Here is a 27,491-nt window from a genome sequence, read left to right as displayed (position 1 = left end):
GTGCTTCCAATAGCCATAGTTCTCTAGGCAGTATGCAAATAGGTTAAAAACATAAGATAGAAGAAATAAAACAAGAAAAAGGTATAACAGCATGGAATAAAACCAGAGTAAAACGAAAGGGTAAAACGGTACAAGCATCTAAAAGCACAACGTGGTGTTCTCCAGTAGTTTTGGACTACAGTTCCCAGCATACATGGTTATTGGCTATGCTGGCTGGGCTTGATGGGAGTTGAAGTCCTAAACCTCTGGCAGGCACCAGTTTCAATAAGGTGGGATAGACTTTGATTCTAAGGACTACAGTTCCCAAGATTCTCAAGGAGAGGAAGCAGAGACACTGGGGAAGAAAGGAGCTGTGGAAAAACCACACACACATACAGACAGTCGTGGGGACTGTTGTATTCTGGTTTGTTAGAGGGAAAGAAGATTCTAAAAGGATCTTTTACCCCAGTGCTATGATCAGGTTCCCTCAGGGTAGGGCTGTTTTATTTTTTTATTTCAGAAATTCTGGTTAACGCATGGGAACAGGTGGTGGAGCCTGTGAATACCAGCGGGAGCAGAGTTAATAGCAAAATATTTTTCTTTTAAAACTCCTAAAATGCCTTTCAAAAAAATGTAAGAACATAAGAAGAGCCCTGCTGGATCAGACCAAGGGTCCATCTAGTTCAACACTCTGTTCTCAAAATGGCCAACCAGCTGCCGACAAGGAACCCACAAGCAGGACACAGGTGCAACAGCGCCCTCCTGCCCATGTTCCCCAGCAACTGGTGTATATAGGCTTACTGCCTCTGATACTGGAGGTAGAACATAAGCATCAGGGCTAGTAGCCATTGATAGCCTTCTCCTCCAGGAATTTTTCCAACCCCCTTTAAAGCCATCAAAATTGGTGGCCATCACTACATTTTGTGATAGCAAATTCTATAGTTCAACTGTGTGTTGTGTAAACTGGAGGTGATCTGCACACCTTTGGGTTTTATTGGTGAGTCACAACCTGTCCTAAGGAGATTAACACAAAATGTGCCACAACCATCCTTTGTAGAGAGAAATCAAAGAGGAAAGGAGAAGGGTTGAAACTTTAATCAATTGAAGAGATACGTGAATCGACTAAACCTTTGAATCATTGAATAGGTAAATGAATCAACTTAAAATTGAAATCAGTAGATGTATTAACTAAAACAACTAATTGGTGTTTGACTCTGTCAGTTTTTATCAGGGATGCATACTAAGGGTTAAAGGCATACATTGATATTGCAGAGGTTTTGTTTCTGGGATGTTTCTGTAATTGGGAATTGGGTGGGGGAACCCTTCTAAAATGTAATTGGGAATTGGGTGGGGGAACCCTTCTAAAACCCTTCTAAAATGAAACAACAAATTTGGTAGCTCTGGTTAATTAACTTATATTGCATTTCCTACTGTCTCAAAAAGGTACTTAAATAGAGGCTTTGTTGCTGTGCAATTTGTTTAAAATTAATTGAGTAATGATGAATTGATTAATCACTTGGAAAGCAGATGATTAGCCAACTTAAAATTATTTAATGGGTTGCCTGGGGAGGGGAGAGGGGGGCAAAGGACATTAGAAGAGCCCTGCTGGATGAGACCAAGGGTCCATCTAGTCCAGCGCTCCGTTCACACGGTGGTCAGCCAGCTGCCTGTGGGAAACCCAGAAGCAGGACATGACATTACAACAGCACTCTCCTGCCCATGTTCCCTGGCAACTGGCATATACAGAGGCATACTGCCTCTGATACTGGAGGTAATATATAACCAAAAACAAGAGTTAAGGTAAGTAACTATATTTACAAGATCATATCACTAATAGTTAATGTCTGGAAAAGACATTAAACTTGCAAATAAACTAGTAACCACCATAGAAGAAAAAGGGAAATGAACCTCTTGTGTAAGCACGAGTCATTACTGACTCCTAGAGGGACGCCTGCTTTCGCTGATGTTTTCTTGGCAGACTTTGTAGTGGGGTGGTTTGCCATTGCCTTCCCCAGTCATGGCTACCTTTCCCCCAGCTAGCTGGGTACTCATTTTACCGACCTCAGAAGGATGGAAGGCTAAGTCGACCTGAGCTGGCTGCCTGAGAACCAGCTTCCACTGGGATCGAACTCAGGTTGTGGGGAGAGTTTTGGCTGCAGTAACTGCCGCTTACCACTCTGTGCCACACACCACCATAGAATATACACATATAAACATAGATTTTTTTATAAAAACAGGTCAAACGCGTTTCAATAGAGGTGTCTTCTTCAGTGACCCCTAAATAAACAGCTTCTGTATATGTATTAGACCAGGCTGACTCCAATTTAGAGGCCCCAAAATTAGATAGCCATTGTCACTCCCGCAGAACTAATTACATCAGGCTCAGTTTTGCTGTTGCTGGCTACAGTTCACTCCTTCTACAGCTGGTTAAGGTTTATACCCTTTTCGTATATAGGTAATATATAACTATCAAGACTAGTAGCCATTAATAGCCATATCCTCCAGAGAGGCAGAGGGCCAGAAGAAATGTGATAGGGAACACAGATTCCACTTTTGTTTGGTTTGGTTTGAATCTTAAAACAGCTTCAGGGATGCTCTGATTTTGGTCAGATTAGCAGCACTGAGAGCATGCAGTGGGGGTCATTTAACTCACCTCCCTGGTTGTGCTTCCCTGGTTTAAAATATTTAGGCACTTGCATTTATTCTTCAGAGGAGCTAATAGCAGCTTCTGGTATGTATGAGTTTGATCAGGGGAGTGATGCAGGAGGGAAAGGGTTAAATGCCCCCTTTCCTCTGTGTCATCCTCTCCAACAAAATTGCCTCCTCCCCCCAGGTGCTTTACATTAATAACAATAGAAAAACAGTCAGAGATCTAATTGTGGATTTCTTGCATCACATCTGTTTGGCCTATAGAGATATGAGGAGAGAAGGTAAAAAGAAGAAGACAGATTGAGATAGATGGACTCAGAGTAAAGGTACAAATAACATGTGATAGAAATAGTAAAAGCCTGGTCTACATAACATAAGGTTAGGGTGATCATATGAAAAGGCGGACGGGGCTCCTGTATCTTTAACAGTTGTATTGAAAAGGGAATTTCAGCAAGGTGTTATTTGTATATATGGGGAACCTGGTGAAATGTCCTCTCCATCACAACAGTTAAAGCTGCAGGAGCCCTGCCCTCTTTTAAATCTGGTCACTCTAGTATAGCTCCTGCACCTTTAACTGTGGTGATGAAGAGGAAATTTCACTAGGTTCTCCATATATACAAATGGCACTGGCTGAAATTCATTTTTCTATGCAACTGTTAAAGATACAGGAGCCCTGTCCTCCTTTTCATATGGTCATCCTACATAAGTTGGTATAATAGGCGATAACACTTCAGGATGCACATGGGACTGTGTGTTCATGCATTGCTGAAAGTACCCCTGCAGAAACAGTTGCTTGAAAGTAAAGAGCTAGCATGTCTAGATTGACCTGTGTCTTTAACAGTTGTTTAGAAAAGGGAATGTGTATAGAAAAGGGTGCCGTCCAGGTGATTTGGACTCTAGAGTGATCAGATACCAAAGAGGGTAGGGCTCCTGCAGCTTTAACTATTGTGATGAAGCGGGAATTTCCCCAGGTGTTGCATGCATACAAATGACACCTGGTGTAATCCCCTTTTCTATACAACTGTTAAAGATACAGGAGCCCTGTCCTCCTTTCCATATGGTCGCCCTAAGTTGGAGAGGGAAGTTCTGGGCCAGCCTACTCCATTGTGCTAATTTTCTACTTGCCGGGAGTAAATTAAAAAGGGCATTCATAAATGTGATCCACCACTGCTTGCAGTTTGAAGTTACCGCTGCAGAAGTCTACCACCTCATTGTGCTGTATGTTGTAGATAAGCCTCCCCCGCCCCGTTTTTGCAAATTGTGGTTAACTCCTGGATGCCCAGGTTTTGGTGGTGGCCAGGAGTGCCTTTGCACAGTTAAAGCTAGTGCGCCAGCTGCGCCCATTCCTAGAGATGTTTGACCTGGCTGCGGTGATACATACCTTAGTTACATCCTGATTGGATCACTGTAACGCACTCTATGTGGGTCTGCTTTTAAAGAGTGTTCAGAAACTCCAGCTGGTTCAAAGAGCCTGGTTACTGGTTACAGGGAGCATACAACTCCCCTGTTAAAACAGCTCCACTGGCTTCCAGTCTGTTTCTGGGCACAATTCAAAGTGCTGGTTATGACCTATAAGCCCTACATGGCTCGGGTCCAGGTTATCTGAAAGACTGTATTCTCCCTTATGAGCCTGCCCATTCTTTGAGATCTTCTGGAGAAGCCCTTTTTTCGGTCCCACCACCTTCACAGGTGCACTTGGTGGGAACATGGGAGAGGACCTTCTTGGTGGCTGCTCCAGTGCTTTGGAACTCTCTTCCTGGGGAAGCTAGACTGGCTCCCTCCTTGATGTGTTTTCGGAAGCAGGCAAAAACTTGTTTGTTCCGGCAGGCCTTTGGAGAATAATCTGGTCCTCCATCTATGTTAAGGGCTTGTAAAATTGTTGGGTATTTTAAATGTTTAATGTTTTAATATTGCAATTTTTTAAAAAAAGAATTTGCACTTTTCTTTTCCTAGGTTTAAAATGTATATGTTTTAAATTTTGTAAGGCTGCCTTGAGGCCCAGTATTGGGTGAAAGGCATGATACAAATAACAACAACAACAACAACAACAACAGGATGTGTCTGTCTGTCTTTGGTTTGGAAAGACTGAAGGCTAAAGTGTCAGTCCAGACCCTTTCCCAATCAGGTGCCATGTTGGCTGGGGTTGATGGGTGTTATAACCCAATACATTTGGAGGGCACCAGGTTGGAGAAGGCTGTTTGAGGGTTTGTTTCAGGAGTATTTATGGAACTGAGGTGGCCTGTTTGTGGAACAGGAATGTCCTCTTTCTCTACAGCCATTCAAGATCTTAAAAGGAGAGAATTGCTTGGGGCATGTCTGGAGGGGCATGTGATACCTGTGATATTGGAAGAAAGATGTTTGAATCTGAAGAGAGATTTAGGGTTATATCCTGGCAAGGGTCATACACTTTTAGCAGGTGTGACAGGCAAAAATTCAATGGGCTCACCTTTTCCCAGTAGAGATACAGTTGGTGAGCAAAAGTGCCACCTATTGAATTTCTGTCTTACAGACTGGGATATTGTTGCATCCCTAATGTGGATGAATATTTGTCCAGTCCTCTATTTAAAGGGCAGTCCAGTTAAAGTCTAGTTTAAAGATAAAGAACTAAAACACCTCCCCTCTAATTCCACATATATAGACTGGCTGTTGATACTCAGTGCAGAGGGAAATGCACTCTGCACATGCTCAGAGGTGCTTTTATTATTGCTTCCTATGTTTCAGGGCTGAGCTGGCACATTCAAAGAGATGCGCTGGATTGGATTGATCCCTGATTACTTTGAGTTTCACTCTAAGCACAGGAAAGATTGTGTGCGTAAAATGCAGCAACATGTGATTTGCATAGATGTGCAAGCCAAAGGGAAATGGTACTTGTGAAGCGATATGATGTGCTGGAAGCAGAGGCAGCATGTGGCAATCCAGGAGTTGTTGACGATGTACCATCTTCTCCCTGAGGATGGTGCATAATGCTTCTATAATGTGTCAGAGAGTATAAAACTACAGCGGTGAAGGATACAGATGCTTGGGAGCACGAAACGGGTTGGAAAGTAGAGTTCTTGGCAATGGAGTGTATTTAAATTACAGGGCTGCTGAATTACTGACCAGAAAAACATTAACTGGCCCAGCCTACTCTTCTGTGTATAAAAGCAACTTGATTTGCAGAAACCATTTTTGTGTGTGGCGGGATTTCAGGATGAGAATAAAGATTACCATTGACTAACATCTTGCACATCAAGCAAGCTGCTGTTGCAGGCATCACATGGCAGTTAGAAAAGCTACCAAATGTAGTTGAGACAGCATATTGCAAAACATTATAGCCACTGGGTTGAAGTCTTTGTTGCAGGGGAGAACATAATGAAGGCAGACAAGGGTAGACTACCATCTTGTTGCAGCATGTATGATTGTTGCTTGCTTGTCACACAGATAGAACACTGCAGCAGGTTGTTACATTTAGAGGATGTGGTTTGCAAGATCAGAAAGTTTTTTTTTTAAGAGGGTGGTCATATGTTGAATGCATCCTGCATTAAAACAAATGAACCTCTTTGCGCATAGAAAAATAGTATGCCAGGGTCTACACTGCATGTAGAGATGATGGTTTTCTATACAGAATGGGTCTTTTCCCTCATCCCACAAATATGACCTACCAGCAACCTGATGCAATACAATCCAGAAAGCTTTACCATTTGCTTCTGCCACATGTAAAACTGATCCTGTTATAAGGTTGGACAAACAATAGAGTCATTCTGCTAGCACAAACTTGTGGAAACATTGTTTTTATCCTTGTATACGTATCAAATCCAATACTTTGATTCTGTTTGTGCAAGCTGTTTCACATCCATTTTACGACATACTGCACAAGCTGTTCAGCAATTCATTTTACACGGCACTGAACAACTCATCACGACTACGTTAGGCTTGTGCTAGTTGTGCTAATTCTGATAGCAGTTGTGCAACCACTACCAGAACACCAATTCTTTTCATTTTTCCATTAGCATAACATTGGATATAACCCAGAACTAGCCCAACTTGTGCAAGCAACACCTGGTCTAATAAAGCTTTAATCATGGGTTGTGGAACAATATGCAGACCATCTTGTAATGTGTTGAGCAATGCACCGTGAAACAACTTGTGCAATGCCGGCTTGTGGCTCGTGTTGTGCAGCAACTTACGCAAGAACAATCAACATATTGGATTTGACACTTGGGCACGGATTCTGCGAGCGGTAGAAGTTTTGCATTATTTCTTTGAAATTTCTTGGAGTGGCCCTGGAAGCCTTTCTCTGCTTACTTCAGTGTTCGTGGAAAGGCACGCTTGGCAGGTTCAGATGCAGCCTCTGTTTTAGCTTGTGTGAGAACCATCAGAGATAAAGCAGGGCGAAAGGGCTACCTTTAATGATTGCTCCAACGTGGGAGTTTGTGAGCACGTGCAGCTTTTTGCAGCCCTGCCTAAACTTACCTAAATTTCTTCTTCGCTGAAAGAAAGGGCCCCAGTCTTGTTTACATCTGCTCACCTTAGGCTGCAGTCCTAGTGCAATGGGACTTATTTTTGATTAAATATGTATAGGACTGCACAGTCTGCACACCAGTACCAGCTGCCACCACGGTTGGGTAGAGCTGCCAACCAGGGCTGGCCCTCCCATTAGGCAGATGGTTGCTTCGGGCAATTGATTTCAGGTGTCAAGAAAGGACAACACATGTTGGTAGTGCATTTAATAATATTGTTACTATATTTTTTTTTATTCTGGGGGAGATTTTCTGTCTCAGAGGCCAAAAGAACTTGGCCAGCCTTTGGTTACTATGCGTTTTGACTTGTGTGTGTGTGGTGGTGGTGGGGCAGCAACGACTAGGACACTATTTGGTGTTCCTCCTCAGACTGCAAAATGGGTGTGGAATTAGTGGAGCGCAGAAATATGCTCTTCTTTTGTGTGGGTGGAAGGCACAGTGAGGCACGTTGGAAGCGAGGGAGCATCTAGTTTGCAGCAATGCAGAGACCAAGTCCAGTGTTCAGGAAGGCAGTTCAGTGTGTTATGCAGGGGATTTGTGGTGCAATGCAGAGGGCACTGATTTTTAGTGAGCACAAGCCATTAACAAACAACCACAAGCAACTGTATCATGGAAGTTCAGGTACGATGCAGTAAACAGTATCATGCTAACTGCTGAGGAACTTGCTTAGTAGGGTTCTTCCCCAGAACAGTTATGAATTGTTTCTGGTTTTGCTGCAAAATTGCAGAAGCAAAGTAGTCTGTAAAATACCTTGATATTTTTTTTTTTTTTTACAAAGCTCCTTCCTGTCAGAAGGAAAAGGCATTACTCTGCTCATATTCCAAAGCATTTTGTCCTTAAGCTTCTTCTTCCTATAGCAACCAGGGTTGTTCCCTTCAGTGGTGTGTGTCACTCTACACATGCGCAGGAGCATTCAGCATGAGATGCTAGAATTTTGGAAAAAAAGGAGAGTCCACCCATAGGAAAAATGGGGCTATAGCAGGGTGTTTGGCAGTCACTAATATTTTGTACAGGCACATGCTGCTGTGTTTTGCAGGATGCTTGTTCTAATTTTAGGCATACAGGCAGGCTCAGAATTACACGCATTTGGACTCTGTGAAGGATTAGTGCATTGGAATGGAAAAGATGTTGGCCTGCTGCAACACAAGCAGCTCTATCCATTGTGTCACAATGCAAGAGCTTTTGGGGTTTGAATAACCCAGAATTGCAAGCTGTAAAAATGTGTTGGCAGCAATGCAGAAGTTGCAGGTGTTGCAGTGCAGTTATTGCAAGTACGCGAAAGATGCAGATTGCGAACAAAGATACAGATCAATAATAAAATAGGCTGCTAGCTTCTATAAGCGAATGGCATCCCGTACAACAGGAAGCAAGTCTAGCAGAACAGGGTCATATCTCCTGCAGGGTAAAAACAGAATTGTAAAATTCAAAGCTGCAGTAATGCAGTACAGGCTGCCATGGGATGTTGCTGTTTCCTTGGGGAAGCAGAATACTAGGCAGCACAAAAAGCTATTGTTTGGAATGGTGCAGGGATAGACGTTGCAGGTGAAAAGAACATTGATCTAACAAAGGGACTTTAACTGTTCTCCGCTTGTTTTTAAAATGGCAGACTATGGTAATTTGGGGGAGGAGCATTTTGTAGGTCGAGCTGCAAAATCCTGAAGGGACACGATGGATTGTAAAGGAGGTGTTGTGCAAAACAGTATCCAGGAAAGAAGATGGATTTGTATTTCTTGGGCGGCAGTATCCCAAAGGGTGATGTTTTCTCTGTGTGAAAAGGAGATGGGCCTTAGAAGCGCTATTGCCAGTAGAACTGTTGTCAGAACTGCAGTACAACGATGGGAAATGCTGACATATTTAGTACATATTTCTACGCGACGGTCTGTGTCTCGGTTGCAATGCGGACGTTTGTATATATCAACGCTGAGGACTCAATGCAGAAAGAAGTCCGCTTTTGCAGCGATCGGGCAGCCTGGCTGGAGAGAAAGGATTGCAGTGCAGTTTTGTGCTAACGGGTGGGGTGGGGGAGGCATTGTTACAACGCCGGGGACCGCAGCAGCAGCAGCAGCCGGAATGAGAGCGTTTGTTTTGCAAATACCCTGCGGGGAATTCCTTTCCATCAGTTGCTGGGTTTTAGCTCTTAACTTAGCAGCGATTGAGGCTTCAATATAGGCTCGCGAGGGATATGGTCTTGCACCAAGTTGGGGCGGGGAGGAGAATATCCAGGTTCTTGTGATCTGCAGAGAGGAAGCACTTAGTTGCTCCCTTCCCTGCAGTTCTGCCGCATGGTTAAAGCATCCTTTCCCCCTCCCCCCATCAACTAATCCTAGCCTAGTGAGTCAGACTGTTGCGGGGGCGTCTCAGTGATGTTCCCGATTCGCTACGGGAGGCGTGTGTGTGAAAGCGGGGGAGAGGCTTTTGGGGTGATTTTTTTTTTCCAGGAGGGGGTTTGACTTTATGGTAATATCTCTCCCCACCCGCCCATTGTAGCTACTACTTGGGATTTAAACATAATCTTTGAGGCAGTAGTTTGGGAATAGTTCATTTTGCTGGCCATTCAGAGAAGGTATTGTTGGCGCAAGAGCGATGTGGAATCACTAGTCGTCTTGTGGGATTTGTGTCCTAAAAAGAAGGCTGGATGAAAGTTGGGTGACCATATGGAAAGGAGGTCAGGGCTCCTGTATCTTTAACAGTTATATAGAAAGAGCCAGTGTGGTGTAGTGGCTAGATTGTCGGACTGGGAGTCGGGAGATGCGGGTTCTAGTCTCCACTCGGCCATGGAAACCCCCTGGGTGACCTTGGGCCAGTCACAGACTCTCAGCCCAACCCACCTCACAGGGTGGTTGTTGTGAGGAGAGGAGGAGGGGGATTATGTACGCAGCCTTGGGTTCCTTGCAGGAAAAAAGGCGGGATATAAATGCAATAATAAATAATAAAAGTGAATTTCAGCAGGTGTCATTTGTATGTATGCAGCACTTGGTGAAATTCCCTCTTCATCACAACAGTTAAAGCTGCAGGAGCCCTGCCCTCTTTTGTACCTGTTCACCCTAGTATAGCTCCTGTAGCTTTAACTGTTGTGATGAAGAGGGAATTTCTCCAGGTGCTGCATGCATATGAATGACACCTGCTGAAATTTCTTTTTCTATACAACCGTTAAAGACACAGAAGCCCTGTCTTCTTTTTCAAATGGTCACTCAAATGAAAGTCTTTGTAGGCTCTAATCGTAGTCTCCGCAAGATTAGGTAAATATATTGTATAGGTTTCATAATAGATATATACACAGGTCTTGTGTGTGTTACCCTGAGCCTGTGGGACATAGCCCGGGGAGGATTCTACCCTCCTAAATATCCATAGGGAACCCCAGAGTCACCAGATACTCCCCCACATTAATCCCTTTTCATTTAAAGATACCTGGCCTCTTCTGTCCTTCTGACCTGTGCTACCAATTGTTCTCACATAGCAGAGTTAATCAGAATGTTGCTATGGTGGCTCAGTGAGGTTCTATCCTTCTGTCGAGGTTTGGATTTGGAATACTGATCAATTAGGACAGGACATATGGCTACACCTACCGTTATCAAAATTTGGCAAGGTGGCAAAATAAAGAAAGCCTAGCCTAGCCGTTATCTTGAGAATGCTGCTGCAAAAGAACTCGTAGTATCCGACCCAACCCAACCCAACCCAACCCAACCCACTGAGTTTGTTTTTTAAAATGAAATTGAGGGAATGGTATTAAAGGCAAAACTGAAGTACTTTGGCCACATAATGAGAAGACAGGATACCCTGGAGAAGAGGCTGATGCTAGGGAAAGTGGAAGGCAAAAGGAAGAGGGGCCGACCAAGGGCAAGATGGATGGATGATATTCTGGAGGTGACAGACTTGACCTTGGGGGAGCTAGGGGTGGCAATGGCCGACAGAAAGCTCTGGCATGGGCTGGTCCATGAAGTCACGAAGAGTCGGAAATGACTGAACGAATAAACAACAAAAACAATACAGACTTGGGTTTGTATGCGAGTGACAGATTTTACACACAGTCCTATAATGGAGAAATTTGGGATTGACATGGGCAGACAGCAAGCCGTATATTCCACACTCCATGAAAGTTTGGTTTTCTTATGGATAGCTCTACGTCCAGTGATGAAGTGGCCTCTAGAGCAAGGGCATTAATAGATACCTGTTCATCAGATTTCGAACATACATTCACAGATGAATCGTTCTCACATAGTTATGCAAACAGGAAATCTGTGGCAGAAATGATCTTTGCACAAATAATGGAGAAGTTGGTGACAAGTTTTCTAAATCTCAACATTGCTTTTAGAATGCCTCTTTACTTTTGGAACGAGTTGTAAAGGGGAGTGCTCTTTTCCAAAAAGGAAATGCACAAAGGCAGGATTATCTTCACTTGTACTACTCTCAGTTGCAAATTTTCGTTTTGAAAAAAATGGAATTTGTGATTTTGCTAACAAAAAGAACCGCAAAGTTGTAATTTACATTTACTTAATTCATATTATAGCTGTATGAGTAAATCAAACAATTATTTTCGTGAACGGAATTGAATCTTTGTAAGCTCTTGAGAATTTCATAGGTTCTAGGCACTACGCCAATTATGTCTAATGGATAATCCAGCCCTGAGTGTGGGGTTCAGGGCAGTCTGAAAGCCCTGTAAAAACAGTTTTTGAGCTAGCATAGTCAGATGCAAAAGAGGATAGGTTTTGCATCTTTAGTAGCTATGTATAAATAGGAATTTTAGCAGGTGATGTGTAAGTGACACCTGCTGAAATTCCCTCTTCACAACTGTTAAGAGTTCGCCATCTTTCCATGCAAAAATTCACTCCTAGTTATCTCAAGTTTGCTTCATTTCAGCACTATGGTTTTGTGTGTATGTGTGTGTGTGTATACCAATTTGTTGCTACTATTGTTAAACAGTCGGGAGACAGAATCTCTTGTCATTCTACTGCAGACCACCCAGATATCTACCAGTAAATCCAGATCTGTCTTCTTCCCATACCTGCTCTGAGGCACTGTTTTCTTTATTCAGGTTTCATATGTCACAGGCCAAGCCCTGGCATTGAAAACACATTCTGGGTGGCTGAAATACCATCTTGCACACAAACATCTGTAATAGATCCCCAACAGCCTCTTATAGGCAAATCTGGTTGAGGAGAGAGGGGTGATTTGCAGTGGAGTTGATTTATTCTCCACTTGCAGCTTTCCACTCTTCATGGTTCTCTAGATGTGCTTCTATGAGGTAAATGCACCATAGAACCTGTGCCAGGAAAAGGAGCCAAGGTGTAGTGAGTGTGAGAGATGCAGTGGAAAAATGGCAGTTATAACTTTTGTCTCGCTGTTGCAAATTGTCCCCTTCTGAAGCTGCTTGGCCTAGAGAAAAAGCAGCCATTGGGGTTTTATTATACATTCGTGTGTAACATGAAACTTGGTCTGTAGGCAAAGATCTCTGAGTGTTGTCAACATGGGAAAATGGATGCTCTCTGTGCAATAGCTTCTCTTTCACAATTGGTGCCTGGCTTCTCTTGTTTTGGTAGTGGGAGTTGGAATATATATGTAGTCTGGTTCAAAATTGGAGGAAGGGGGAATGTGGACCATTTGAAGAGAGAGGACTCTGTGTTCAATCCCCAACCTTGAGTGAGTTAGATGGTACATTGGGGAGTGAAGGAGTCCTGGGTTTTCCCTGTTAGGGGAATAAAAAAGGGCCTAGTTATAGGGTATGGGGAGGCTAGGAGCCCTTGAGAGCCCTTGCATTTTCTCCTCAATTGTGATGTGAGGCCCAGTAATCAGAAAGGGCCATGGCTGTCAGGTTCAGACTACAGATGGGGACTTTTTTTTAAAAAAAAAATATTTTTTTATTAGTTTTCCACATTAATTAGACATACAACATTACAATAAAGAAAACATCAAACAACTACTACATACATGTTGAATAAATGTTGAGTACATATGTATTGAGTAAATATTAACTATAAAATATCATACCATAACATAATCATTCTTAACATAAAAGTGCACCCTCCACCTTGGGATCTATTTCTGATTCCAAAATCTTATTGTTTCTTCTGCTGGCGGTTTCCCACTTCCCTTAGTAAACACAAATATTAGGAACTGTTTCCAGATTCCTTCAAACTCATTTATTTTAGTTATACCTTTTCTCCACTTAATATTACAAGTCAGTTTATCATTAATAGCTATATCCCATACTTCTTTATACCATTCTTCAATAAGGTATTCCCCTTGAATCTTCCAGTTCCTAGCTACCATCAATCATGCTGCAGTCAGCAAACTCGATATCAGCTCTTTAGTTTCTTTTCCACATTTTATATCTTCAAATAGTGACAGTAATGCAATCTTTGGTGTTTGTTCTATTTTCATTCCCACTATTTCTTCAATTTCAAAAAACACCATCTTCCATAATCTTTGTACATATTTGCATTCCCACCACATATGTAAATACGTTCCTTTTTCCCCACAACCTCTCCAACAATTTGCTGAATGCTGATCATTTATCTTATTCAATCTAATCGGGGTTAGGTACCACCTCCACAAAATTTCTAAATAATTCTCTTTTATTCTCACTGACATACTTCTCAACACTCTTTGTTTCCACAGTCCCTCCCAGCTCTGTCGCCCTATTTGTACCTTCAAATCTGTCTCCCATACCATTTTCCCTGAACTATCCCCTAACTCCTTTTCTAACAATATTTTATATATTTCGCTCATTAACCCTTTTAAAACTATACTTCCTCCTTTACCATTTTCCTTATTTAGTATTAACTCTTCAAACTTCGTCATTTCTCTACAAACTCTATTATCTTTAATCCACTTTTTATTCCATTGTTCTAATTGCCCATACTCTAACCAAGATAATTTTTTCTCCTTTAACAAATCTTCCATATCTTCTCTTGTATTTATATCTCTTAACCAATCCTTTAATTTCAATTTGTTTTTCTCTTTTAATATTTTACTTAATCTACCTTTCAGTTCCTCTGGGAAATTCTTTAACATTATTACCGGTGATAAGGGAGAGTTGCTCGGAAGCAGCTTCCCTTTAAATTTACTCCAAATTTCCCATTGAGACCTCAGGAGTAGATTATCTATACTTTCAACCCATTTTCTCCCTCCTTCCTTGAAAAAGACATTTTCCAAGCTCATCTCCACATTACTTGTAGTTTTATCCTCCATCCAATATAGATCTCCTACTCCTATAATTGCTTCTACAATATGTCTTAATCTATTTGCTACATAGTATAATTTTATATTTGGGAGACCCAATCCTCCCTTTTTTTGGCTTAAATACCATTTATTCTTATTTACCCTCGCTTTCTTTCCTCCGTTACAATATTTATTAATAATATTTTGCCAACTTTTTATCTCAATTTCAGAAATTTTTATTGGTAACATCCTAAACACAAAATTAATTTTAGCTAAAATCTTCATTTTTATTAGTGCTATTCTTCCAAACCAAGATAGATTTAATCTTTTATATTTTTCCAATTTTTCTATTACCTCTTTCTTTAATCTCGTTAAATTCTCCTTTTCTAAATTATCTAGGTTTTTTGTAATTTTAATTCCTAAATATTTAATCTCCTCCTTAACTCTCATTTCTATTCCCTTATGTTCCCATTCCTTTTCTTCCTTCTTAGTATAATTAAACATAATCATCTCTGATTTGGACCAATTTATTCTTAACCCTGTAGCTTCTTCAAATTCTCTCAATTGAGATTTAATTCTATCTATTTTTCTTATTGGGTTCTTAATAGTCAGTAAGGTATCATCCGCAAACATATTCAATTTAATTTCCCTTGCCTCTCCAATTCCTTCTATCCCTCCGTCATCCCTTAATGCATTCGCCAATACTTCCATAACCATTACAAACAGGACCGGCGAGAGCGGACATCCTTGTCTTGTACCTCTGGCTAGTCGTATCTTTTCAGTGAGTCCATCGTTTACCACCACTACAGCTGTATTTTGGGAATATAACTGTTCTATTATAGTTTTAAATTTATTTCCAAATCCCATTTTATCTACAATAACCTTTAATGCCTGCCAGCTCACACAATCAAAAGCCTTAAAAATATCCAATGCCAAAATTCCTGCCTTAATATTTGATTTCTTTATTGCATGTATTGCGTTTAAAACTCTTCCCACTAAACTATGCATCTGCCTTCCTGCCACAAATCCACTTTGATCTTCTCCTATATATTCTGCTATAAATTTATTTAGCCGTTTAGCTAAAATAGATGAAATTTTTTTAGCATCCTGAGCAGATGGGGACTTTAATGGGCTAGAAAAAAGCGAGCTAAATAGGGAGGCCCAAGAGCCTTGGGCAGTGTGTGTGTCCGTCCCTCCTAAACTGAGTGTGCCCTGAAATGTTTGTTTGTTTATTTTATTTATTCAAAGCATTTCTGTCTCACTCTTTAGTCAAAAGACTCTCAGAGCAGCATACAAGAATCAATAATCGGACATTCCCAGCTCTCAGACTCATAATCGAAGAAGACACAAGATACAAGGAAAGGGATTGGGAGGGAAGACGGAGGAGGGGATTTTTCCCTCAGTTGCCCAGATGAATAAATATTTCAATTGAATTCAGGTTCCACACTGCATATATTGCCCTTCTAGGCTGGCATGTTCTTTGCTGGCCTGTTCCTCTTTCCTTTTCTTCTGCAATTTCTCCTCTTCTTCTTCTTCTTCTTCTTCTTCTTCTTCTTCTTCTTCTTCTTCTTCTTCTTCTTCTTCTTTTCTCCCGCCTCTCCATTTTGACTGAGGCGGGGAACAACAGTAAGTATAAAATATATAAAATACTGATTAAAAACATAGTATACATTATTAAAACATCCTAAAAAACATCCTAAAAGCATCCTAAAATTCCGCTGAATAGGCCTGCCGGAAGAGATCAGTCTTTATAGCTTCCTTAAATGCTAAAAGACTGTTTAGTTGACGAATCTCCTCCGGCAGGCCATTCCACAGTCTGGGAGCAGCAGAAGAGAAGGTCCAATCTATTCCTCCTCCTATGCCCTCAGGACAATATGTTTTCTCAGAAGCCCTTTTGGTGGCAGTTGGGAGGGAGGGGAACTGAACATTTCCCAGAATCCTCTATAACGCACTGAGATTTTGCAGCAGACATGCTGGAGTTGGCAGATGTGACGACACGGAAAAAGTTTCCTATGGTGTAATAGTTGGCATGTTTGATTAGGAACGAGGAGACACACCTTTAAATCTGCCATGAAACTAACTGGGAGACTTTGGCCCAGTTACTTTCATGCAGCTTAACCCACCTCTCAGGCTGCTATGCTGATAAAATGGAGGAGGGAGAAGTAAATAAGAATGTTTGAGAAGCCCAGTGGCATGATTTTGGGTGAGTAAGCAAATTCTCTGGGAGGCAAGACTCCTAAGCTTTTTGCCTCATTCTGACAAGAATGAGGCCTAGTCAGTTTGAGGGACTATTTGGGGAACTGGAAAAAAAAAGGATTTCTGTGCTCCCTTTTTCCAAACAGGAAAGAGGAAATTGGATGTGGTGAGCTGAGGATTAGAGAAGCGAGAGTCAGGACTCCTGGGTTCTCCCCTTATTTTGCCAGAGGAGTGCTGACTAGTGGGTTGGGACGGCTGGAGGGTCAGGAAGAGAACAATTCAATTTGCAACCTATTGGCATTACGGTGTTGCTGAAATATATGGGAAGGACAAATCCCAAAGGGGTTTTCTAGCGGAAATGTGTAGGTGCCATCTTGCTCAGGAGATGTAACCCTAGCAAAAAAAGTTTGGACATCTCCTCACGGTGCCTGGCCCATGGGTTCTTTTTCTAAGCTATCTCTCTGCGGCATGCTCTGCCTTTGCTGCAGCTGCCGGTTTGTCCCTGTCCCTGCTGGGCATTTGGTTGCTGAGCTGAGTGAATTGTCAATGGAGGAAACTGCTGGTTATTTTTAGCCACTGTGTCTAGACTCCCTCAGGGCAGCAAGCAAAAGTCCCAACCGCCTGCCGTCCATCCTGCTTGCCTGTCCTGCCTACTTTGCAGTGAGCCTGAACGTTGGGTGTGGTGGCACCAGAGGGCGCCATGTTACAAGAAGTGGGGTGTTTTGCTATGTCACTGTGTTCCTATGCTACAGGCTAAGGGCTTGAAATGTAAAATGGGGACCTATTTAGGCCAGCTCCTCTGGCCCTAAAGCTCTAGCCCTGACCACCTACCAACATGCCACGGCCCTCAGCCTCTCTGTTACCCTGTCTCTACAGCTGTTGAAGACCTCAACAGCCTTCTAGGAGAGACTTAAAAATTATACCAAACACCTAATTATTGTGGAATTCGCTACCTCAAGATGAGATGTTAGCCAATAGTTTAGATGCCTTTAAAAGGAGTCTAAACAAATTCAGAATGGTTAGGTCTATTGGTGTGTATTTGCCTTGATAGTGAAATGACCTCTCCATGGACAGAGGCATTATTACACCTGAGTCCCAGGTGCTGGGGACAAAGAGCAGGGAATGGCCCTGACTGTAATGTCTTGCTTGTGAACTTTCCAACGTCATCAGAATGCTAGATTAAATAGGGCTTGGCGTCATCCAGCAAGACCTTTCTTAATGAAGTTTATGTTGTTATTTTCTTGCGTTAGTTTAATGTTACCCTCAAAAGTGAAGGATTTAAAACAAAATAAAAAAAAATGAAAAATCTAAATTAAAAATAAACAACAAGGGGAAAGGAAGGCCTACCATGAAAACATGTATTCTTCCTGAAACTGGCTAGTGAGGACCTACCTAATTGCTTGCATTTCTGGAGGCCTAGATATGTTGCAATCAGGGTCAGCACGGGTGTTGCTGGTGGAGGCCAGAATTGGCTCTTCCATGAAGTAAGGTGAGGTGGCTACCTTTAGTGGCAGATTTTAGCTGCCGCTAAGATGACAGAATGGGAAACAGACGTATCTGACCCAGGGAGTGCAATCCACTCTGGCACTCTCATGTGCAAGTCCTGTTGGACTGCCCTTCACTTCAGTGAAGCTTTTGTGGGAGGATATCTGAGTTGATTTATTTGCCTCATGTTAATGCAGGAGTGGGCAATCTGTAGCCCTTGGCCTAATTTCAATAGCTGTCTGCAAGTGATCAGTTCAGACCTATGGCAAGAGTGATCTGTCCATTCCTAGGCAGTTTGGCGGGCAGGGAGGAAGAGGGAGAGAGAGACAGACAGAGAAAGGGATGGCAGAAAGAGAAGAGGGTGGAAGAAAGGGAAGGAAACTGGGCAGAGAGAGAGAGCAAGAGAGGGAGCGCAAGGGGTAGCCCTGCCCACTTTGGACTTTAGTCTCACCCTCCACTGGCTTTGGCCTTACCCACTGCTGGCTTGCAGCTTTCGAGGGAATATGGCCCTTGACAGAAAAGAAGTTCTCCACCCTTGTGGAAGGGGAATATTCATTTGGATTTTATCCCACAGGCATCAAAATGCCAAGGATGGAGGGAATGCGTTACTCCTCACACCTGATATTGTGTGGAGATTAGTGCCCATGATAATTTATAGAGCTACATTTTATGCAGCAATCAAAATAAGGAGGAAGGGATGCATTTTTCCAAGAACAAAATATTGGGATTGGACAAGGTAATTTCCCCCATGACTGAATCACTAGATGGAGAAAAGATGCCTGGCGCCTTGGCAACAAATGAATAAATTATACACTTTTATTATATCCAACCACCATTGTATTCTGGAAGAGGGTAACTCGTACAGGCTCAGATGAAGGCCATGTTAAGTATGTTTCGTTGGGTTGGATCTAATCTGGAAGATAGACAGATCATGTTTTAAATGACAATAAAGCATGGTAGAGCAGGCAGGTTTACCTGTCTCTAGAAAAGGTGCTGACCAGGAGTAGAACATACTTTAGTAAGAGATACCTACAGTATACAAATTCCATGTCACAACTTGGTGAAGCCTAGCTCAAATTCAGCCTTGTTGCCAAGATTCCTGGGTTTCCTCTAGTTTTACCAAAGAAGAAGAGTTTAATGGTTTAAAATAGGTAGAAAACTGGCATTAATTCAAATGTATACATGTTTGCTTCATAGGCTTAGCTCAAATTCAGTCATGTTTGTATGTCGATGTATGTAGGTATATATTACCTCTCACTGGGATTGTAATATTAGAGATTAATCCAATTTCAAAATAATTTAAGACATAATTTCTTATTCTTTCTCTTCTTAGGGCAAAATACTTCAAGGGCAAGAAACTTCATGGAGAGATGGACATAAAAATTGAACAAGTAAGTCTGTGTCCAGGTGTTAGGGACTGAGAATTGAACTAAGAACCTTACGGGCTAAGGGAATCGAAATAAGTGAGCTGCTTAGAATTCTGGGTGCCTTGTCTTTGCTTGGTTAATGGGGCAGGATACTGTGCTTCCTGGACTTTCAGTTCTTCAACCTCAGAACTGGAGATCACACCCTTGAGGTCTAGGTGGGTGCCCATCAGTAACCAGCATCCTTGGACAGCTCTAGACTCACTGCCAATGCCTGCTCTGAACCCTCTTTAGCCCCTGGTGCTCTGATCAGCACTGCACAGGCTACCATTTTTCACAATGTCCCTGAGGTACCTCTGTAGCATTGTGGAATATTTTAAATGGCTTCTCTTAGCTGCTCTGTGCTTATTTAGATTGCTGCTGCTGCCACCATGTAAGCCTACAAGTTCTCAACAAACAAAAGGGAAGAAGTACCAAAACCTGAGTTAAAAAGATATAAATGATTCTGTACTGGGTACTTTAGTACAACATATAACAATACGAAATGCATTGAATCAAATACTAAGAAGCCTATCTTCTTAGTATTTGACTAGATACTAAGAAGTTTTTAAAAACCATTACAAATTTGGCCAGATACATTTCGACAAATAGTCTGATGAAGTAATATTTGTCTCATTGTATTTGGTGTTATTATTTGTTGTATTAAAGAGTCCTGTACAGAATCATTTATCTATTCCCCTTAACTCAGGCTTTGGGGAAAACCCACCACGGCCCCACTGATCTAGGAGGGAACCTACCAGAGGGTATTTTGTTGATGGCTTCCTCAAACATGGAGCTGGTTCTGCTGTCCATGGCCCAAGCTAGCCCTGACACAAGGACTAGTCGGCTTCAGATTTGTCATTGAGGACATTCCAGGATGCTGCCAAACAGAGGGCTCTAATGGTATCATTTAGAAGGCATTGTGCAGCTATTCTTTCTTTTTCTCCTAAAAGAAAAACATGGAAGAAGTGGTAGGAAATCACAGGAAGGTTACAAGTGGAAGGTGTCATTATCTGGATGCCTGTAACATTCTGTGACTGCATCAAGGCAATGGTATCAAAAAAACTTTGGAAGTGTCCCATGTCTGAACACTGCAAATGCGAATGTGTTCAAGAAAATGGTATTTGTGGAGAAAACTGGCTTCAGGCTGACCCCCTCCAGTAGTGGTGAAAGTTGCTGTTAGTTGTTCCCTTGCTTCCCTATGGCACGTGGCTGAATCCAGGGCAAAGTCATGAGATTGGTTTTGTGGTTGAGGTGCTGGCGCAACCCCCTGCGTGAGTCAGGAAGGGGAATCTGGGGAACTCTGAAATAATGGGCACACCAACTGCAGTGAGATCAGGAAATGAAACTCAGACAAAGCTAATGGGTTAGGTCAATGTTTTCATGTTTGCTTGACTTCGGAGAGAGGGCTCCCAGTGCTACCAATCAGAAGAAATTATGCAGCGATTCCAACTTTTCCTCCATAGCAGAGTTTCTGCAGTAAGAGAAAAATTGGGATAAACTATGGGAAAATATGGGAGGGTTACAAGAAGATCATAACTGGGTTCAGACAACACAGTACCCCACACTCAATGATTGAGTACAGGTTGAGTGTGGAATGTCATTGAACTGGGGGTTGTTGTTGAATCGTGTTGTCTGAACCCAGCTACACTAACAAACCATGGTCTGTTAACCATGGACAAACCACAGTTCACAACCCAACAACAAACCATGGGTTCTTTTAAGAGTTTAAATTCTACCCCAAGTAAACTCAACTTTTGTGTCGAAAATAAAATATGGGGATTGGCAATAGTAGATTGCAAATGTTGAATACATGAACATGGACTATTTTAAATCCTAGATTTAAATATTGGCTTGGTTCAGACAACATGCTAAACCATGCTGCTTAACCACAAAATGGTTAGCAGAATGCATTGACCTTAATGCATTCCATTAACCATTTTGTGGTTAAGCAGCATGGTTTAGCGTGTTGTCTGAACCAGGCTATTGTGGCATTTCAAGAGAATGTGGCTGTGGGAAAGATAAGGTAAGTAGAATATAGGTTGAAGTAACATGACTGGAGATAGTGGGCCAAGAGACAAATCCTCCAGGGAATACAAGATAATGGGCTCCCCGCGCCCCCGCAGATATTATCATCACAACAACCCTGTGAGAGTTGATGAGAATTGCATTCAAAACATCTGATTCAGGAATCATTCGGTGAGCTTCATAGCTGAGTGGGGATTTTGAGCCTGGCTATCCCTTGACTTCTGTGTTTTGAAAAAACTTCCTATCTTCAGGGGATGCTCCCCCACATCTGCCAAGGAACCTGAAAATACCTGCTGAGGAATCCCTGTACCTTGCAGAAGAATGAACATAGCTCATTCAGGGCACTGGCCGGATCTGTTGGGGTTTGTGGCCCCCCTGCCTGAACTGAGAGTAGTCACCAAGATACACATTGCAAGGGAAGACTGTTAGTGGCGAACAGATTGCCTTTCGGGGAAGCTTATCTGCTACTGCTGATCTTCTCATTCTCTTCTGAAAGAAGATCCACACGGTTTCTTGGAACACAATTTGAAAACCAGTGCGCTGCACCATTCTAGTTCCCACCTGCCTGTGTTTTCAGTCTGGAAACATACTGCTTGGATTGGAGCATGCTTTTCAGTGCACTCTGATCCCTTGCAGGTTTCCCTAAGCAGCTAGGGGTACAGAATAATTCTGGGCCAGAGGGCCAAATTAAAATCTTGGAAGGGCCTAAGTAGAGTCGGCATGGTAACAGCAGGCAGCGCTGTGTGATGCACAAATGCTCCTCCCACTTGGTTTTGTCTTGGTGTCTCCCAGGCAGAGTTCGCTGATCTCAACTTGGTGGCTCATGCTAACGGCAACTTCTCTGTTGATATGGAAGTTATGCGTAATGGTGTCAAGGTAGTCAGGTGAGTGGCAACATGTGTCTGTTGGCTGTTCGTTATGATTGTTTTAATTGGGCTTGGGTATTCTATTTACTTCTGTACCAGTAGCGTATGAGCTGGCAGAGCTGGTAGTGGGTGGGTGGAGCCGGGGTGCGCACACACACACACGCACGCACGCACACACACGTTCTAAGGTTTTGTTTCTTGTTTCTGGTATTTATTTTATTTGGTATATTGCCCTGAAATCCAGATATGATCCCCCTCCCTCTTGTGCCCACTTTTTGCATTGATTGGAAATGCTCTCACTGTCTGCAGTGGGAGCTTTTTTCCTCAGTGCAGAAAGCAGTATCAGGGAAGGAGTCTGATCTGGATTTGGACCATGGTGTGGGCAAAGTATTCAAGTCCCCCTTTACCACACACACATACACACACCTTGCCACCCCCAGTCACTATCAATGCAGGCCACTCATGCAGCTACCAAAGGGCTCTGCAGGGTTCGAAATGGGCCGCCACTCCAAAAAGGTTGCTGCCCCTGTACTAAAGCAAGCTAAATTAATAAGTAAACTCTTATTAAAATGCCTGAGTAAATAAAACTCTCTTTGCCTGGTGCCTAAATGAGGATAATGTTGGTGCCAGGCCAACCTCTCTAAGCACCAGTCCTGTGTCAAGAACTGCATGTACAAACATAACATAGATATGACATGGCCCAGATGTGACAATCTACAGCAAATCTTTGCAATCTACAGCAAATGGTGAAGAAAGTGGCGGAGGTGTATAAATGCTTTATGGTGATGTAGCACCAGCTTTCTATCAGTACGTGACCATGAGGGAACAGTTGTGGTGGTGGAATAGAATGATCTTTGAGAACGCAATAATGATCTGTCCGTGAGTTATGGAGTGCTAAATCCCTGGGGTTTAGTGAAGGCTAAACTCTGCATTTAGATGAAGAATCCTTTCATCTTCCTTCAGCAAATGAGGAAATCTTTAAGTGAGACCAACTTGAAACAAGTCTCCTAATGCATATTCTGCAACACCTATAAGTAATAAAAAGGTGGTGCTTTGTTCCTATTTTGTAGCTTATTTCGCATTCTGGTTGATCTAGTCCAGCAGAGGATCTAGTGCTTTTCCAGTGGGAGGTGGTGGAGGGAGATGAAGGGAAAGTGAATATATGGAGCAAAAGAGATTTATCTTTGGGATCTAGTAGGCTGGAAACTACAGAAATGGGAGCCAAGTCTCTGGGATCTTGGTGACTGGGAAACAGGTTTTGTGGGTTAGTACAGGGAGATGATTTTTTCTGTTCCTCCTTCATTCTCATGCCTCTTGTCCTAGGAGCCTAAAGCCTGACTTCGTGTTGATCCGCCAGCATGCCTTCAGCATGGCACGTGGCGGAGACCATCGTGGCATCGTGATTGGACTGCAGTATGCAGGGGTGCCCAGCGTCAACACCCTGCACTCGGTGTACAACTTTTGTGACAAGCCCTGGGTGGTGAGTGGTGGAAGCTGAGGATCAGGGAATATAGAAATTGGAGGACTTCGGCTAACCTGCTTATTCAATTCCCGAATAACCATCACTTCCATGAGTTTTATATCTAGGAGGGTCTGTTTGTTTAATCTTTTATTTATTTATTTAAATATTTTTTAAGCTGCCTTTTCTTGAAGATATCAGGGTGATATCCTCCATGAGGAGGGTATTCCATAAGTGGGGCTGTTACAACAGAGAAGGCTTTGCCATAAGAACATAAGAAGAGCAATGTTTTGGATCAGACCAAAGTTTTGTCTTGTCCAGGGCCAGATCTACACTACTGCTTTAAAGCGCTTTATAACAATTTTGACAACTGTTGGGGTCAAGGACACACTCCATATACAGATGTCAAAACTGCTGTAAAGCGCTTCAAAGTGCTTTAAAGCAGTAGTGTAGATCCGGCCCAGCATTCTGTTCACAGAGTTGCCCACCAGCTGCCTGTGGGAACTAGGACATGAGTGCGCCCCCACTGGGTCATGTTCCTTAGCAACTGGTGTACATAGGCATAACTGTTTTTGATATTAGAAGTAACACACAGCCATCAGGACCAGTAGCCATTGATAGCCTTCGCCTCCATTAATTTGTCTAATGCTCCTTGTTCCTCACCTGATATTCTTAAGTCATAGGCAATCTGATATAGGGAGAAGAGCTCCTGCAGATTTTAGAATCCCATATTGTTTAGGGATTTAAAGATAAGCACCAGCACTTTGAACTGGGGTTGGAAGTGAATAGAAAGCCGGTCCACCTCCTTCAGAATCAGTGTAATGTTACTCCTCTTGCCTATACCAATTACAGTTCTGTTCCCTACGTTCTGTCCACCAGCTGAAGCTTCCAAATCATCATCAAAAGCAGCCCCGTGCTCAGTGCATTACATTAATCCACCTGGGGAGGTTACCAGGGCATGAATTTCCGTGGCCAGACTATCCCTTGTCCAGGAACAGTTGGAGCTGGCAAATCAGCCAAAGCAGGTAAAACACATGCTTTGGTCACTTGGCCCTCAAGTAACAAAAGCTGGAACCAGGAGTACTCCCAAGCTGCACATCTGTTCTTTCATGGAGAGTGCAGTCCCACCAATGACAAGCTGCATACCCCATTCCCAGACATGAGAACTACCTCCTTTATTTTTTGTATTTTATTTATTTATCCACTCTGTAGCTCTCTGGGTGGGGGTGGGGAGGTGAGGGGTTGTCTACCTACAGGGCATACATCTTGTCAGGATTCATCTTCAGTTTAATGGCCTGAATCCTGCCCAATATTAATTCCAGACACTGGTTTCAGCCTTACCTGAATCTAATGACAAGAAGTAGAGTTGTTTGTTATGAAACATATTGATGACCCATCACTCCCAATCCCCTCACCAAATGGATTTCTATAGATGTTAAAGAGCACAGTAGGTGAGATAAACCTACTCCACAGGTCAAACATCATGGGGTTGAGGAGAATTCCTCCCAACCATGCTATTTTTTGAAATTGACCCTGCAGAACTGTATCACCATGAGTCCGACACCCAACTCACAAAGCCAGTCCAGTACGACACCATGGTCAATGGTATCAAAAGCTGCTGAGAGATCAAAGGGCATCGACAGGGCTGTATCCCTTCTCCTCTCCCAACAAAGGTAATCTCTCAGGGTGATGGCTGTTTTGGTACCACATCCAAGGCTGAAGCCAGATGGAAATAAATCTAGATAATCCGCTTCCTTCAAAAGCATCTGGAGTAGAGCCGCCATCACCATCTCCAAAATGTTGCCCCAAAATGAGATAACAGTGACTGGATGATAGTTGTTAAAATCTCCTGGGTCTAAAAAGAGTTTTTAAAGGAGTGGATGAACCGCTGCCTCTTCCAAGCCAGCTGGCGTCACCCCTGTTTGCATTAACTGCCTCTTGCACATAACCAGTCAATCCCTCCTCCTCCTCCCACCCCTTCAAGCTGTTAATAGCCAAGAAGGGCACGGATAAAAACACAGGTAGTCAGCCACACCCCTCCAAGCAGTTTGTTCACATCCTCAGGCTGCATCAACTGAAATTGATCCCACAGTCTCTGTACACCTCCATTGGAATTGTAGCAATGATAATGCATTGCCACATTCATGATTTCTTCACAGTATTTTATAGGCTGTCTTTTCAAGAAGAAATGGGATGTGTGTACAAGATTAACCCCCCCACTACAATAAAAGCAACAGTAAAATAGATAAAAAGAGGCTGTATTAAACAGGAACAGCTAACTAAAGCCAATTAAAACTTTGATAAAGTACCAACTTAATTGTGGGAGACAGACAATCAAGCTGCTTGATAGGTTTCCCTGGGGAGGCTATTCTGTAACATAGGTAGCACAACTGGAAAGGCTCAGTTTTACATTTTACTAAAAAACTTCACAAATGGATGGGAAATGGAGTAAAGCCTCTCTCAGGGCCTGGGAAAACTCATATGAGGGAAGATACTTTCTGAGGTACAAAATAGGCTTAGGCTTTCGGAGCTTTAAAGGTAATGGCCACCATTTTGAATTGGTCCTGGGAGCCGATAGGCAACCGGTGCAACTGCAACAAAATGGGACTGTTAGCAACAGGCGGGTTGCAAGATTCTGCATCAAGTAAAGCTTGATGGCTGCAGTGAGAACACAGTGCTGGACTAGGCAGGCCTTTGGTCTAATCTAGCACGTCTCCTTTTATGTTCTGAACCTCTTTTCAAAGACAGACCAGCTTATCTGGTGTGATGGCATGGGATGCTGCAACCTTGATGAAGCTAAGCAGGTCTAGGTTTGGTCAGTTTCTGGAAGGGCGAATGCCAGGTTACCCCATGTACATTGATTCCTGCATTGAGCAGGGGGTTGCACTCGATGGCCTTGTAGGCCCCTTCCAACTCTATGATTCTATGAGTCTATGAAGGGATGTGTTGGGAGCAGTAGAGGAAGAGGGCAATAGAAGAGTTAGAACAGAAGCTAACTAGAGTAGATTTGGAAGATACTTCCCTGTTCCCTCTCTTATCGCACTGTCCTTCCAATAGTTTGCCCAGATGGTGCGCCTGAATCGCAAACTTGGACCAGAAGAATTCCCACTCATTGACCAGACCTACTACCCCAATCACAAAGAAATGGTAAGTTGGGCTGGAGTGTGGAGGGCTGAGGATACCCCCCTTCCTTCTGTTTTGTCCTCGGGCGTGTGCCATCTGATTCCTCTGGTAGTTTTGATGACCAAAGGGGCTCCTTGCTATCTCCAAGTGGGTTTATTGGGACTATAAATGCTATTAAATGTTGCATTTCCAGCACTGGATTAAATAATGTGGGGGTGAGATTCGACAGTTTTCAGATTCAAAGAATGTCACATCTCCTCCTTAGCCTGGACTCCCACCGGTTACATGTTCCTGTCCGGCTTCATCATGGCAAGGCTATTGCTGTGAGTGGTGATACTAGAATTCGGACTTGGATTGAGTTTTTCCAACCCATGGTTTATTTTCACCACTGGAAGTAGAACTAGGGTTGTTGGCAACGACCTGGCAGACGGTCCTGTTCTGTTGGCCAAGCAGGCCACTAGGCGAGGCTCCTGATACTTACATTAGGCCTGGTAAATGCAGCCTGCCGGTCACAGAGGCCAATGTTGTGCACCTCAGTTTCTTTCAGAGCCTGACAAGGGCTCTGAGTAACCATAGCTCTCACCTCTCTTATCTTCTGCTAATACTGTTTTGCTGGATAGGGTTCCTTCTGGGCCAGTGGTTACAC

General features: G+C 42.9%; 1 protein-coding gene across 1 annotated transcript in view; it reads left to right on the top strand.

Annotated features, from left to right (window-relative positions):
• Positions 1 to 27,491, top strand: part of SYN1 (synapsin I) — a 174,300-nt gene that overhangs the window by 14,891 nt on the left and 131,918 nt on the right. The window contains exons 2-5 of the mRNA XM_063119531.1: positions 19,300 to 19,357; positions 22,190 to 22,281; positions 23,587 to 23,743; positions 26,780 to 26,869. Coding sequence (XP_062975601.1) covers positions 19,300 to 19,357; positions 22,190 to 22,281; positions 23,587 to 23,743; positions 26,780 to 26,869 — 397 coding nt within the window. The remainder of the gene's footprint in view (positions 1 to 19,299; positions 19,358 to 22,189; positions 22,282 to 23,586; positions 23,744 to 26,779; positions 26,870 to 27,491) is intronic.

The sequence above is a fragment of the Elgaria multicarinata genome, chromosome 3, assembly GCF_023053635.1.
Source record: "Elgaria multicarinata webbii isolate HBS135686 ecotype San Diego chromosome 3, rElgMul1.1.pri, whole genome shotgun sequence".
In the NCBI taxonomy this organism is placed as follows: Eukaryota; Metazoa; Chordata; class Lepidosauria; order Squamata; family Anguidae; genus Elgaria; species Elgaria multicarinata.
Note: the sequence above shows the minus strand (reverse complement) of the source record. Positions and strands in the feature narration are given on the sequence as shown.